At 40.0% G+C, this 15449-nt stretch overlaps 1 protein-coding gene across 1 annotated transcript in view; it reads right to left on the reverse strand.

Annotated features, from left to right (window-relative positions):
- Positions 1–15449, reverse strand: part of MINDY4B (MINDY family member 4B) — a 43872-nt gene that overhangs the window by 6758 nt on the left and 21665 nt on the right. Inside the window, exons 8-10 of the mRNA XM_063090989.1 lie at positions 6834–6904; positions 5043–5115; positions 4303–4464 (exon numbers count right to left, since the gene is read on the reverse strand). Coding sequence (XP_062947059.1) covers positions 4303–4464; positions 5043–5115; positions 6834–6904 — 306 coding nt within the window. The remainder of the gene's footprint in view (positions 1–4302; positions 4465–5042; positions 5116–6833; positions 6905–15449) is intronic.

The following is a 15449-nucleotide window of genomic DNA, read 5'->3' on the forward strand; positions in this document are numbered from 1 at the left end:
TGAGTAGAAGTGAGGATTAAATGAAATGAGATATTATTGTAAATGGCTCAGAGAGAGCCTGGCGCACCGTAGGTGCTCTGTGCACATGGCTATTAACACTACAATGAATAAATAAGCTTCACACATATATTTCTCTTAATTATCATCTGTCAGGGATGGTGAGAAATAGACACATGGGTGAATATGTGTACATGTGTGTGCACAAAATTATTTCTCTAATATATATGAGGTAAGGATTGCTTTTATCCCAAAATAATGAGCTGATAAAGAAAGAATAAAAAAGTGCCTTCAGGTAAAATCAACTTTCTATATACATGTCTAACATATTCATATATCTCAGGAGTTTCAAGTAAGAAAGTTAACCACCATCCTGTACTTGCTCTTTAATATATGTTTTCTGAAACCAAACTCCAAGTGCACGACAGAGACAACCTCATAAACCTCCTGGGGTTTTAAGCCATTTGTGTACAATTTCAGGCAATTTTCACTGAGGGCAGGATTCACAGGTATCTCCGTGGGGAGAAAACATGGAGTCCAAGAAAGAAGGACGAAAAGCCACATTAGTCACTTTTCAAAAAGATGGAAGCTTGTAGATTTGCTTTCTATGTAGATTTTAAAGCCAACCTGGGCCATTCCCATCCTTTGCCTGCTTCCAATACGTGAACAAGCACTTGGACAATGGCCTGTTGTCATACATTTTGCCTTCTTCCCAGCAGGAAATCTCTTATTTTTTACCTTGTGGTCTGGCCTCTTGACTGACTTTAAGGTCTCGACAAACATCCACTTTATAATTGGAGGATATTTTAGGTTCTGCAGGTAATTTTCTTTAGAGCATGGTTTAGCAGCTCTATTGGTCTGAACCAACTTGTGTAGAAAGAAATGCAATCCAGAAAGAATAGTAACGCTGGATCCTTGTGAATTCTTCACTGTCTGGCTCGCTCGCTCTCTGGCATATTCTCTGATATCGTCCCTTTTCTCAGAACAACTTAGTAGCTAGTTTGCAAACACCTGTTTAATTTTAATTTAAGATAAAGCCTGAAACTTGCTCCCAAAGCCTTCCAAATGTTAAAAAGGAGCAGAACGCAGTCAACCTTTCTGCTACTGATTGAAAGAAGATATACTCTTTCTTGTAAGTTCAGTTGAAATAGCTAATTTCCCAGTTCTGCACACCATGGATTTAATCAGCCAAGCCTAAAGAGAGTTTTTCCCCCTTTCTTGAGAGCAGTGGTTCTCAACCAGGGAAAATTTTGCCCCCTAGGGGACACATTTTGCTTGTCACACTGCGGTAAGGGGCGGGGATTTTACTACCTGTATCTAGTGGGTTGAAGCCGGGGGGCTCTGCTCAACAGCCTACAGTGCACAGCACAGCCCCCCACAACAAAGACTTAGCCAGTCCAAGATCTCAGCAGTGCTGAAATTGAGAAGCCCTCCTTTAAAACGGGCTTCTAACCGTGGCTGCAGATTAGATTCACCTGTGGGCTTTACAAAATTCAGATGCCCACGTGGTCCCCAGACCAAATAAATTGTTCAAAAATTATTAACAACTTCAAGATGCTGATACCAGAGCATTAAGCCAAGTGTGGGGCCTTCTAAATGTGGACCCCTGTTAGACCATTCTGGTCCCACACTCACAAAGCTAATACTGGAGTGGGGGGTGACCCAGGCATTGATAGTTTGAAAAGCTCTCCGGGTGATTCAACATGCAGGCAGCATTGACATCATTGCTCTCTGGCACTGACTGCCTATGCTCAGATCCTTCCTACAGGGATCAGTGTGTGTACATGTATGGCCCATGCATGACTCGTCTTTGTATCTGGACACAGAGCCTTGCAATTCGTAGATGCTGAAAGAACACAGCTGAATAAAGAGTTAAATGTTATTCCTTGTTATCATCTATCGTGAAGTCTTATATGTACATGTATAGGACACTTTGGCTTTCCAACGGGCTTTGACATTCATGATTTTGTTTGCTTTTCACATCAGTCCTATGGTTGCAGGGCAGGTGCATATAGAGGCACCTTGTCTGTAGATGAGAAAACAGGCTCAGAGACAGTAAGGGACTGGTCCAAGTCACACCCCTGCAAGTGGCAGGGCAAGGCCTCCAACCAGGTCTGAGGATTTCTAGGCCAGTATTGTTTTCCACATGCTACGAGAACTTCCTCATCTTTACACCAGGTTTCCAAATGTGCGTGTGCCCGTTGGTGGCATGTGGCATGCAGGTCAGTGGCACAGGGAATGAACTTTAAAAAAACAAATATGTATCTATTTAAATATGTATTAGAAAAAAAAAAGCAGTTAGCACATTGAGCCTGTAGCTTATATTATTGCTGCAGAAAAGGTTAGTTCCAAATTTTTAAAGTGAGTTGATTTAAAGAAAAACGTTAAGCAAATAATAACTGAGATGGTGCAGAGATTTAGTAAAGCTTAATAATTACCTACTTATATGACTGAAATAAGAATTTTTTTAAATCATTTAAAATCTTTCTAGTTCATAGCAAGGATCTGGTGAAATAATATTATAAAAGAGCTTTGTGGTAACAGACAAAGCACTAAAATGATTGTTGTCATTTTTGTTCCCCCACCCCTTGAAACCTGGCTCCCAGTGTATCCTTCTGTTTTTCTCCAAACTAAGTCTTGGCATATAACTGGGCTCTGGTAGATCCAGGAATGCTAGACCGTTGGGTACCATGTGATCATGCACGGTTGAATAAAAGAAAAACATGTGAAATGGAATCTATAAATCCCCTATTTCTGGCTTAGTTTTCTTCCTCATTATGTATATCAAATTCTAAGATGAATTCACAAATTATCTGGAAAAAAGTGATTAGGAGCTTTATAACAATAACCAATCCATTCTCCGTTCAGGGTGTATTCAAAGTACAGTCTTTCACATTCATTCAACGGAACTCTTTGCATCCATTAAATACAATGAAGGTCATATACTCATTGACATGTAAAGATATTTGTGATAAATGAGAAAAGCAGGTTTCAGAAGAGTAGAATAGGACATATTCATATGAGGAAGAAAAAGAGAAAGAAGCATTCCTGAAAGGATTGACCACCAGGTGATGGGATTGGATTTATTTCTTTGACTTTTAGTGTATCTGATACTTCTCATTTTCCTATAATGAACCTACACTACGAACTCAAGGAACAATAAGAAAATTTTTAAAACACGCTTGTACACCAACTACACCAATTCTGCTATAGTCAGACACTGTTTTCCTGATACCATCAGACACATGGTACGGATGTGTTGTGAGACGCTGATTTCATGAATAACACAGTAGCTGGAGACAAGAGTGGGAGGAAAGATTGATGAAGTTATGGACATGAAGGTTCCTTGTGAAGTGTGGAGTCCTGCACGCAGGAAAGGTACTCTGCGCTGGACCCAGGAGCCGGAGGACAGGAAAGGTGCTGAGCAGTGGGGATTGTTTGTGTTGGTGGTTGGGGGAGGTTGGGGATGGAGGCCTGGGTGGTGGGGGGGGTTGTCACCATCATAATGAATTACATCCTGGCTGGTTTCAAGGCCACTCCAGAGAAGTGCTGTTTGTTTTTTTTTTTTTTTTTTTTTACAGAATCTGCCTTGCCTTCCCTGGGTTTTAGGGTAAAAATTTTCGCGAAAATATCACAGAAGCAGCTTTTATTTGTGGCTTGGGGTGGGTATATTTGCTTTCCTCTTCTTTCTGCTCTTTGTTTTTGCAGAATCACATTTCACTTAATTCTGTTTGTGCTTTTCAACAGCACATTTTACTTTCTGGTTGTCAAAGGTTATAAACCCCCTGAGCTGGAAAGCTTTTTGACAGGAATTTCCTAAGCAAGGCCCCTTTTTGTTCAATGGGGTTTTTTGTTTGTTTGTTTTTTCTTTTTTTGTTTTTTTAAAGCTTCGAGAAATGTGTAGAATATATGCATGCATTTGCATAAGTAAAGAATTGGGAGAACACCCATCAACAGCTGGCAGTATTTGTTTCTGAGAAGGGGGCCCATAGCTGCCTGGGGATGAAAGGGGACTTTCTCTTTATCTATATATTCCAAATACTGTTTTAAAAAAGTTATTTACATAGACTAGTATTACCTATACTCTATACACAAAAATATGTAAAATAAAATGTGAAGCAGGTAGACACGGATCTTTCCATTTAGACTCAGAATGCTCTGTGAGTCTGTGTGTGGGGGCAGGAGGTGGGCAGGATGGCAGCAAAGGGAAAAGTCGGCAAAGACTCGAATGCCTTAATATAGAGACTTAAAAATGTCAAAATATTGGCATTCTACTTGTGTGGTTGAGAATTGGGACACACGTACCTGTGAGAGTCTGTCATCCTCAGAGGCGTCCTTACCCCAATGCAAATAGCCGACATCACTGCGGGTCAGGACTCCACGTAGTATTTCCTGACACTTTCCTTTCTCACAGCCATTGAAGACATTTGGACTTGCCCTTCCCGTTAAAATCATGTTCAGGACCGCCTAGTAGCATATTGTACAGACATTTACATTTTAGATAGCAATGAAATAAGGACTTTAGTTTTTTCTGTTAAAGACCATGAAAATGATCATTTTTCCTGAAAAGAATGAAATACAGTACATAATTCTGAAAAAACCTACGTCCTAAACATTTGGTAGCACTAAAACAGTGGTTTGTTGACTTTTTTCTTGAACCTGGCCCCTTACCTGCCCCACTCTGATCTCACTGCCCTGCCTCCCTTTACATGCTTTCAAATGTTGGTTTCCATGGTTGTGATTTAAGAAGCACGATGCTAAGATGTTTTTTTGTAACACTTTTCTTTGTTATTAGGAATTCCTGGTGGGTACTGTCAAGATATTTTTTAAAGTTTCTGGAATCTGAGGGATGTAGGACTCTCAGAGGTAAACTAGAGACAACTATTATGGAAATTGGCAGGTAGATTCTAATACAACTCAGGGTAGCATCTTCCTGGTCTTTCAGAGATAACTTGATCACTCTTTGCGGAAGGAGAGAAAATGCTTAATTAGAAAACAAGCCTAATTAAGATTCTACAATAGAAAGGCAAAGTCTTCCAACCCACCTGCCTACACAGGAAGCCTCCAGCACTTGGCTGTAACAGATGAGTGGTGGTGACATCTAGGTCCTTCTGAAGCCTGCAGAATGGGAGAAGCCACCAGCAGATGATCATCAGGGACAGTGACTATACCTGGCACCTGCAGCTTTCCTCCCTCCAGCCCTGATGCAAGGCAGCAGTAACATAGGCTCTGGTCACCGTCCTGCACACGTGACTTGCACCTTTCCATCTCTCACAGGGATAGCTTCTAGGACTGGGGCTGCAGAGGTGATCAGGGAAGCAGTGGATGCGGTTGGGGAAAGCCAGTGGTAAGAGGTAAGGGAGACGGGTGAAGATAGAGACACCTCGTACATTAGAATCCCTGTGTGTGCTCGGGGTGGCTGCTGGGCTCAATATGTGACAAGCTGTTTGCTACATGTGACAAAGGATGCTTGGCTCAGAGTGACAAATGACCACACCAGAGAGTGCTGGCTCAACACAGGGCTGAACAGACTATTCAAATGGAAAACACTGGCGTGGCTGCTGAGCCCATTCCTTGGCTGCAGAAGGGCAGACTTCACTGTTACATCAGGGGCTAGGGGCTGGGATCTTACCCTTGACAATATAAGGCCAAGGTGGATTGTGGCTCCTGATGTCACCTAGGGGGAGGCAAGTTGTTGGAGGGTACTTTAAAAAGTTCATGAAAAGATTCCTATTATCTTTCAATTCCATTTTTCCATGAACTTTTTGAAGTACCCTCGTATGTGTTCTTGAAGGAAGCTATTCACGGGACAAGAGGTCGTGCCCTTCTGTGAACAAGACCTGAAGACTTCTGTCAAGCACAGAGGGCCTTGGTGGCATCAGATATAACTCAGGGCAGTGTTTCCTAAATCATGGTATCACTTTAGGTGGTATAGATATGAGCATTTAAAAATGTTAATAGTGGTGTGTTTATTTCAATATGTTTGTTTTGTCTTCAGCATAGCAAATGATTGAAAGGGTACTAATGTTTAGAAAGAAGTTGATATTTATATGTGTTGATTTTTTTAAAATTGCTAAGCAAATAATCACATAGACCATAAAAATGTGATGGTGGTATGTAAAAGACAAGTTTCAGGAACACTACCTCAGGGCTTGTAATTCCTCCCTCTGAGAATCCTCTGTCTTTTTCTCTGATTCTCAAAAGCTTGGTTTTCTTTCAGGGGCCAGAAGAAAGTCCATTTCTTCTCTGAAGCCTTGCCTGACTACCCTATCTGACAGGGACCCTTCCTTCTCTGGAATCCACTGAGACTCATTGTCTTTACACATCATTTGGCTTGTTGGGTACCACCTGGGACTTGCCCAGGATCTCTATGCATACTTTTTGTCTTTCCCAGACTAGAAACTACAGAAGGTCAGGGCCACATCTTCTCTTGTTTGTACTTCCCATAGTGGTGAGAGCAGGGCTTTGCATGTCACAGAAACAAAATAAATATTTGAGGATATATTTTATTGTGGATCTAAATAATAAAATATATTTATTTATGAAACTTGTACAAATAAGCCTTGGTACTATCTGCCAATATTTATAGCCACAAGAAGAAGGAACCTGCTGCTGTACTATAAAAGCAGATTCAAACTTGACTTATGACACCTGTCTGCCCATTTGTGTGGCCAAACCAATGACAGGAAAGAACGTGTCAGTGCAGAGTATCCACTAGAAAAAAATTGCACTCATGTTTCCAATATGGGGATGAAAATATTTCCCAACTCAAGAGTACACTGTTTATGTGATCCAATCCTATAGGAAATAACTATGCCCATATTTGTAAAATTTACCTTTCAAATGTTCTGGAGAAGATCAGACTGTAAAGAAACAGGATGACACCATGGCTTCCTTCCCCTTTGAACTGTTTAAAAAGCAAAAGAAAAGCACGTGAGTATGAAATTCAAGGATTTACAGTCTGAGAGAATTTTTTTTCCTAGCTGCTGAAAGCATGGCGCTCTCTCTGCTTCACTAAGTCTTTTCCACTCTCAAACGCATTCTCCTTCCTTGTTTCATGCCAATGTCACTATCATTTCCTTGGTCTTCGACTTATCTTTCTTCTTTCTTTCCTGCACTTCTACCATGTGATTCTCTTCCAGTCATGGCTAATAGGTAGTGAATGGTTCCTAGCCCAGACCCTCGGTGCTGCTCGTGGCTGGCTGCTCCCTCACCGAGCTCTCCTAACTCATCCCTCCTCACCACCCGTGACACTCAGGGCGAGCAGAGAGGCTGCACAGAAATAGCTTCGGAGGAGTACAAGCTAGGGTCAAAACCAGTTCTACACTAACTCCTATTTACTAACTCCTTTCAGTTTCAACCTCACCTGAAATCACAGATTAAAGTAACCTTTTCCCCAGGTTTGTTGCAAAAGTGAAATGAAATAATTACTACACAGTACCTACTTGGGTTCTTGGAACATGCTAGATCCTCAGCAAAATTAGTGTCTGTCCCTCTTTAAGGCTCTTCTCCCCTGTGTCTTTTCTTGGCCAGGTTACTGTTCTCCTTAGGACTTTCTGAAGATGCCCTGTGATCTCTAGGATCAACTTGAAACCACCTAACCAATATCCAGAGCCTCTCATTAGCTGGTCTTATCTTAGCTTTAAGTCAATTCTCTACCTGCTGAAAAGCAGCTCCTCGGCTGGCTTTTCAGATGCCCAGTGTTAAATCCCCCCCTTTAAATGCATTGGATTAGGAAGGTTTCTGCTAAAATGCATGTATTTTTCCTTTCATGGATTAATTTGTTCACTTTGCTAGGGCAGGGGCAGGATCCTCAGGCAAAAGACAAATTACAGGCCAGAATAGAAGCCAGACAGGACCCACCGCCAAGTGACTGTCCTGCAAAGTGCAGGAGAAACAAGAAGTGGGGCCTGATGCAAAGAGGAGCAGTGTGTGTTGGTTTCCTATGGCCTGTAACAAAGTATCACAAACTAGGGGGCTTAAAACAACACACATTTATTATCCTACAGTTCTGGAGGTTAGAAGCTCAACGTGGGTCTCAGTGGCTACAATCCAAGTGCCGGAAGCTTGTGTTCCTCCAGGGGACTCTGGGAAGGTTCTGCTTCCTTGCCTTTTGCAGCTTCTAGAAGCCATCCTCGTCCTGGGCTCATGGTCCCACATCATGTCACCTTTTCTCCCTCTGCTGCCCTGTCACCTGTCTTTCTTTGATTCCACTGTCTCCCTTGTTCCTTTATAAGGACTCTTATGATTAATTAGGTCCATATGTATAATTCGGGATATTCTCCCCCTCTCAACGTCTTTAACTTAATCATATCTGAAAAGTTCCTTTCTACCGGTTAGGTAACATATTCGCAGGTTTCTGGGATTAGGGTGTAGTCAGCATTCAGCCTGTCACAACTTATCTAACGAGGGTAGCTGCTCCTGCGTCAGCTCATTGAAGACATGCAAGTATATGGGCCCCATGTGGCCAGATTTTCTAAAAGCCCAAAATTCAGGGTTTTATGTGGAATTTCCTGGTTGTTTTTGACATTAACTGACTCAAATGTTAAAAAAACACAACACTTTGTGGGCTAATACTGCAGATCATATGTGTTAGGTGTATTAGCTTCCTAGGGCTGCTGTAACAAATTAGCAGAAATTTGAATGGCTTCAAACAACAGGAATTTATTCTCTCACAGTTCTGAAGGCTCGAAGTCTAAGATCAAGGTGTTGGGGAAAGCCATGCTCTCTCTAAAGCCCTAGAAGAGGGTCCTTCCTCACATCTTCCAGCTGCTGGTGGTTGCTGGCAGCACTTGACGCTCCTTGGCTTGTAGATGCATCGTTCCAATCTCTGTCTCTGTTATGCTTGGTGTTCTCCCTGCATGTCTCTGTTGGTATCCAAATTTTCCATCTTCTTATAAAGATACCAGTCCTTGGACTAGGGCCCACGCTAATCCAGTATGGCCTTATTTTAGCTTAATAACATCTGCAAAGGCCCCTAATTTCAAATAAGATCATATTCACTGATGGTTCTGGAAGTTAGAACTTCAAGACAGCTTTTTGTGGGGACAAAATTCAACCCATAACAATAGGTTTACTGCCCACACGTAACCCTCAGGCCTCTAGCTTGAGATCTTTGCCTAAATGGAATGGGGCATGGGATGGACACATTCTGAGAGTGAATGGGGTTGGGTAAAGGTCTAGATGGGGCACTGATCACAATGTGCAGTACCCGCCCCCCCCCAGCTGGAGAGGAATATATATGCCATCAGGTTCCCTGTCACTTAGGAGATGGAGCCACCCCTTTTCAGTGCAACTAAGGTAATGGTCACCTTGGGTCTGCTTGACACTGTGGCTTTTGTGTCAAGCCCATCTGTACTGTGGAATCCACTTCTTCTTAGGGCCTTTATTATCTTTTTGTTTTTAAAAATAAATGCTTTATATTAAAGTTCAACATTATACTGTGTAATCGTTTTTCGTGCCCCTTTACCGATTCCTCCCTTACCCTCCCTCCACCTCCTCCTTCCCCACCTCTGGTAACCTCAGTTCTGTTCTCTCCTTTTGAAAATTCAATATATTACTGTGATTGTTGTATCTTTCTTTTTTAAAAAATTTATCTGTTTATATTTTAGCTCCCACTTAGAGTGAGGACATGTGGTACCTCTCTTTCTGTGCTTGGCTTATTTCACTTAATATGATTTCTCATGTTGCTGCAAATGGCAGTATTTCATTCTTTTTATGGCAGAGTAATATTCCATTGTGTAGATATATCACATTTTCCTTATCTAGTCATCTGATGATGGACATTTAGGTTGGTTACGACTCTTGGCAATTGTAAATAGAGCTGCAATAAACATGGGAGTGCAGGTATCCCTTTGACATGATGATTTCCACTCCTTTGGGTATCTCACCAGCAGTAGAATTGCTGGATCATATGGCAGTTCTATCTGTAGTTGTTAGAGGGGACTCCATACTGTTTTCCATAATGGCTGCACTAATTTACCATCTCACCAATGGTGTAAGAGGGTTCTCCTTTCTCCGCATGCTCACCAGCACTTGTTATTCTCTGTCTTTTTGATAATAGCCAGTCTTACTGGAGTGAGATGGTATCTCAATGTGGTTTCGATTTGCATTTCCCTAATACTAAGTGATGTTGAGCACTTTTTTCATGTGTTTGTTGGCCATTTGTATATCTTTCTTTGAGAAATGCCTATTCAGCTCCCTTGCCCATTTTTTAATTGGGTTACTTAGTTTTTTTACTATTAAGTTGCTTGAGTTCCTTCTATATTCTGGATATTTTTTTTTTTTTTTTTTTTTTAATTTTATTTTGTCGATATACATTGTAGCTGATTAATGCTCCCCATCACCAAAACCTCCCTCCCTTCTCCCTCCCCCCCTCCCCCCCAACCATGTCCTTTCTGTTTGTTTGTTGTATCAACTTCAAATAATTGTGGTTGTTATATCTTCTTACCCCCTCCCCGTTTGTGTGTGTATGTGTGTATGTGTGTGTGTGAATTTATATATTAATTTTTAGCTCCCACCAATAAGTGAGAACATGTGGTATTTCTCTTTCTGTGCCTGACTTGTTTCACTTAATATAATTCTCTCGAGGTCCATCCATGTTGTTGCAAATGGCAGTATTTCATTCGTTTTTATAGCTGAGTAGTATTCCATTGTGTAGATGTACCACATTTTCCGTATCCACTCATCTGATGATGGGCATTTGGGCTGGTTCCAACTCTTGGCTATTGTAAAGAGTGCTGCGATGAACATTGGGGAACAGGTATACCTTCGACTTGATGATTTCCATTCCTCTGGGTATATTCCCAACAGTGGGATGGCTGGGTCGTATGGTAGATCTATTTGCAATTGTTTAAGGAACCTCCATACCATTTTCCATAGAGGCTGCACCATTTTGCAGTCCCACCAACAATGTATGAGAGTTCCTTTTTCTCCGCAGCCTCGCCAGCATTTATCGTTCATAGTCTTTTGGATTTTAGCCATCCTAACTGGGGTTAGATGGTATCTCAATGTGGTTTTGATTTGCATTTCCCGGATGCTGAGTGATGTTGAGCATTTTTTCATATGTCTGTTGGCCATTTGGATATCTTCCTTAGAGAAATGCCTACTTAGCTCTTTTGCCCATTTTTTAATTGGGTTGCTTGTTTTCTTCTTGTAAAGTTGTTTGAGTTCCTTATATATTCTGGATATTAATCCTTTGTCAGATGTATATTTTGCAAATATTTTCTCCCACTCTGTTGGTTGTCTTTTAACTCTTTTAATTGTTTCTTTTGCTGTGCAGAAGCTTTTTAGTTTGATATAATCCCATTTGTTTATTTTTCCTTTGGTTGCCCGTGCTTTTGGGGTCGTATTCATGAAGTCTGTGCCCAGTCCTATTTCCTGAAGTGTTTCCCCTATGTTTTCTTTAAGAAGTTTTATTGTCTCAGGGTGTATATTTAAATCCTTAATCCATTTTGAGTTGATTTTAGTATATGGTGAGAGGTATGGATCTAGTTTCATTCTCCTGCATAACGATATCCAGTTATCCCAGCACCACTTGCTGAAGAGGCAGTCCCTTCCCCAGTGAATAGGCTTGGTGCCTTTGTCAAAGATCAGATGGCAGTAAGTGTGAGGGTTGATTTCTGGATTCTCTATTCTATTCCATTGGTCAGTGTGTCTGTTTTTATGCCAGTACCATACTGTTTTGGTTATTATAGCTTTGTAGTATAGCTTAAAGTCAGGTAGTGTTATGCCTCCAGCTTTATTTTTTTTGCTGAGCATTGCTTTGGCTATTCGTGGTCTTTTATTGTTCCATATAAATGTCTGAATAGTTTTTTCCATTTCTGAGAAAAATGTCTTTGGAATTTTGATGGGGATTGCATTGAATTTGTATATCACTTTGGGTAGTATGGACATTTTCACTATGTTGATTCTTCCAATCCAAGAGCATGGGATATCTTTCCATCTTCTTGTATCCTCTCTAATTTCTCTCAGCAGTGGTTTGTAGTTCTCATTATATAGATTTTTCACCTCCTTGGTTAACTCAATTCCTAAGTATTTTATTTTTTTGGTGGCTATTGTAAATGGGCAGGCTTTCTTGATTTCTCCTTCTGCATGTTCACTATTGGAGAAAAGAAATGCTACTGATTTTTGTGTGTTGATTTTGTATCCTGCTACTGTGCTGAAATCATTTATCAATTCCAACAGTTTTTTTGTAGAGGTTTTAGGCTGTTCGATATATAGGATCATGTCATCTGCAAACAGGGACAGTTTGACTTCATCTTTTCCAATCTGGATGCCCTTTATTTCCTTCTCTTCTCTGATTGCTCTGGCTAGTACTTCCAACACTATGTTGAATAGGAGTGGTGAGAGTGGGCATCCTTGTCTAGTGCCTGTTCTTAAAGGAAAAGCTTTCAGCTTTTCCCCATTCAGGATGATATTGGCAGTGGGTTTGGCATATATGGCTTTAATTATGTTGAGATACTTTCCCTCTATACCTAACTTATAGAGGGTCTTTGTCATGAATGAGTGCTGAACTTTATCAAATGCTTTTTCAGCACCTATAGAGATGATCATATGGTCCTTGTGTTTGAGTTTATTAATATGGTGTATCACATTTATTGATTTGCGTATGTTGAACCAACCTTGCATCCCTGGGATGAATCCCACTTGATCGTGATGAATAATTTTTCGTATGTGTTGCTGTATTCTGTTTGCTATTATTTTAGTGAGGATTTTTGCATCTATATTCATCAAGGATATCGGCCTGTAGTTTTCTTTTTTGGTTATATCTTTACCTGGTTTTGGTATCAGGATGATGTTTGCTTCATAGAATGAGTTTGGGAGATTTGCGTCCGTTTCAATCTTTTGGAATAGTTTGTAAAGAATCGGTGTCAATTCCTCTTTGAATGTTTGGTAAAATTCTGCTGTGAATCCATCTGGTCCTGGGCTTTTCTTTGTTGGGAGCCTTTTGATAACAGCTTCAATCTCCTTTATTGTTATTGGTCTGTTCAAATTTTCTACGTCTTCACGGTTCAGTTTTGGGAGCTTGTGTGTGTCCAGAAATTTATCCATTTCCTCCAGATTTTCAAATTTGTTGGCGTATAGTTGTTTATAGTAGTCTCGAATGATTCCTTGTATTTCAGATGAATCAGTTGTAATATCGCCTTTTTCATTTCTAATTTTTGTTATTTGAGTCTTCTCTCTTCTTTTTTTTGTTAGCCATGCTAATGGTTTGTCAATTTTATTTATCTTTTCAAAAAACCAACTTTTTGATTCGTTGATCTTTTGAATTGTTTTTTGGTTTTCAATTTCATTCAGTTCTGCTCTGATCTTAATGATTTCTTTCCGTCTGCTAACTTTAGGATTGGATTGTTCTTGTTTTTCTAGTTCTTTAAGGTGAAGTGTTAGGTTGTTCACTTGCCATCTTTCCATTCTTCTGAAGTGAGCATTTAATGCAATAAATTTTCCCCTCAATACTGCTTTTGCAGTATCCCACAGGTTTTGGTATGATGTATCATTGTTTTCATTAGTTTCAATAAACTTTTTGATTTCCTGCTTGATTTCTTCTTGGACCCATATGTCATTAAGTAGAATGCTGTTTAATTTCCATGTGTTTGTATAGTTTCCAGAGTTTTGTTTGTTATTAATTTCTAGTTTTAATCCATTGTGGTCTGAGAAGATACATGGGATAATTCCAATTTTTTTGAATTTATTGAGACTTGATTTGTGACCTAATATGTGATCTATCTTGGAGAATGATCCATGTGCTGATGAGAAGAATGAATATTCTGAGGTTGTTGGGTGGAATGTTCTGTAGATATCTGCCAATTCCAATTGGTCTAGAGTCTTGTTTAGATCTTGTGTTTCTCTACTGATTCTTTGCCTAGATGATCTGTCTAATATTGACAGTGGAGTGTTCAGGTCCCCTGCTATTATGGTATTAGTGTCTATTTCCTTCTTTAGGTCTAATAGAGTTTGTTTTATAAATCTGGCTGCTCCAACATTGGGTGCGTACATATTTATGATTGTTATGTCTTCTTGATGGATCAGTCCTTTTATCATTAAGTAGTGTCCCTCATTGTCTCTTTTTATGGTTTTTAGTTTAAAGTCTATTTTGTCAGATATAAGAATAGCCACTCCAGCTCGTTTTTCTTTTCTGTTTGCATGGTAAATCTTTTTCCATCCTTTTACTCTTAGTCTGTGTGAATCTTTATGGGTGAGGTGGGTCTCTTGTAGGCAGCATATAGTTGGGTCCTGCTTTTTGATCCAGTCAGCCAGTCTGTGTCTTTTAATTGGGGAATTTAAGCCTTTAACATTAAGAGTTGTTATTGAAAGGTGTTGATTTATTCTTAGCATTTTATTGGTTGTTTGGTTGTCTTAGGTGTCTTTTGTTCCTTGCTTTCTGATTTACTGTTTGGTTTCTTTGTTTGTTGGTTCCTTAGGTTGTAGATAGTGTTTTTGTTAGCTTGTTTTCTCTTCATGAATGCCATTTTTATTGTACTAGCGGGTTTAGATTTTTCTTAGGTTTTTATGGCAGTGGTAGTTATTTTTCAGGAACCAAACCCAGTACTCCCTTGAGGATTTCTTGTAAGGGTGGTCTTGTGGTAGTGAACTCCCGCAGTTTTTGTTTGTCTGAGAAATATACTATTTGCCCCTCATTTCGGAAGGATAGCCTTGCAGGGTAGAGTATTCTTGGCTGGCAATCTTTGTCTTTTAGTATTTTGAAAATATCATCCCATTCCTTTCTAGCTTTTAGGGTTTGTGATGAAAAGTCTGATGTTAACCTGATTGGGGCTCCCTTATAGGTGATTTGACGCTTCTCTCTTGCAGCTTTTAAGATTCTCTCTTTGTCTCTGAGTTTTGCCAATTTGACTATGACATGTCTTGGAGAAGGCCTTTTTGGGTTGAATACGTTTGGAGATCGTTGAGCTTCCTGGATCTGAAGATCTGTGATTTTTCCTATACCTGGGAAGTTTTCTGCCACTATTTTGTTGAATATGTTTTCAATGGAATCTCCATTTTCCTCCCCTTCTGGAATACCCATGACTCGGATATTTGAGCGCTTGAGGTTGTCTGATATCTCTCTCAGATTTTCTTCCATGTCCTTGATTCTTTTTTCTTTCTTTTTGTCTGCTTGTGTTATTTCAAACAGCCCATCTTCAAGTTCAGAGGTTCTCTCTTCAACTTCGACAAGCCTGCTGGTTAAACTCTCCGTTGTGTTTTTTATTTCGCTGAATAACTTCTTCAGTTCAGCAAGTTCTGCTACATTTTTTTTCAGGACATTGATTTCCTTGTATATTTCCTCTTTCAGATCCTGTATACTTTTCCTCATTTCATCATGATGTCTAGCTGAGTTTTCTTGTATCTCATTCAGTTTCCTTAGAATTATCACTCGAAATTCCTTATCAGTTATTTCAAGGGCTTCTTGTTCTATAGGATCTAGAGTATGAGATTTATTAACTTTTGGTGGT

This window comes from Cynocephalus volans, chromosome 1 (genome assembly GCF_027409185.1).
Source record: "Cynocephalus volans isolate mCynVol1 chromosome 1, mCynVol1.pri, whole genome shotgun sequence".
Classification (NCBI taxonomy): domain Eukaryota; kingdom Metazoa; phylum Chordata; class Mammalia; order Dermoptera; family Cynocephalidae; genus Cynocephalus; species Cynocephalus volans.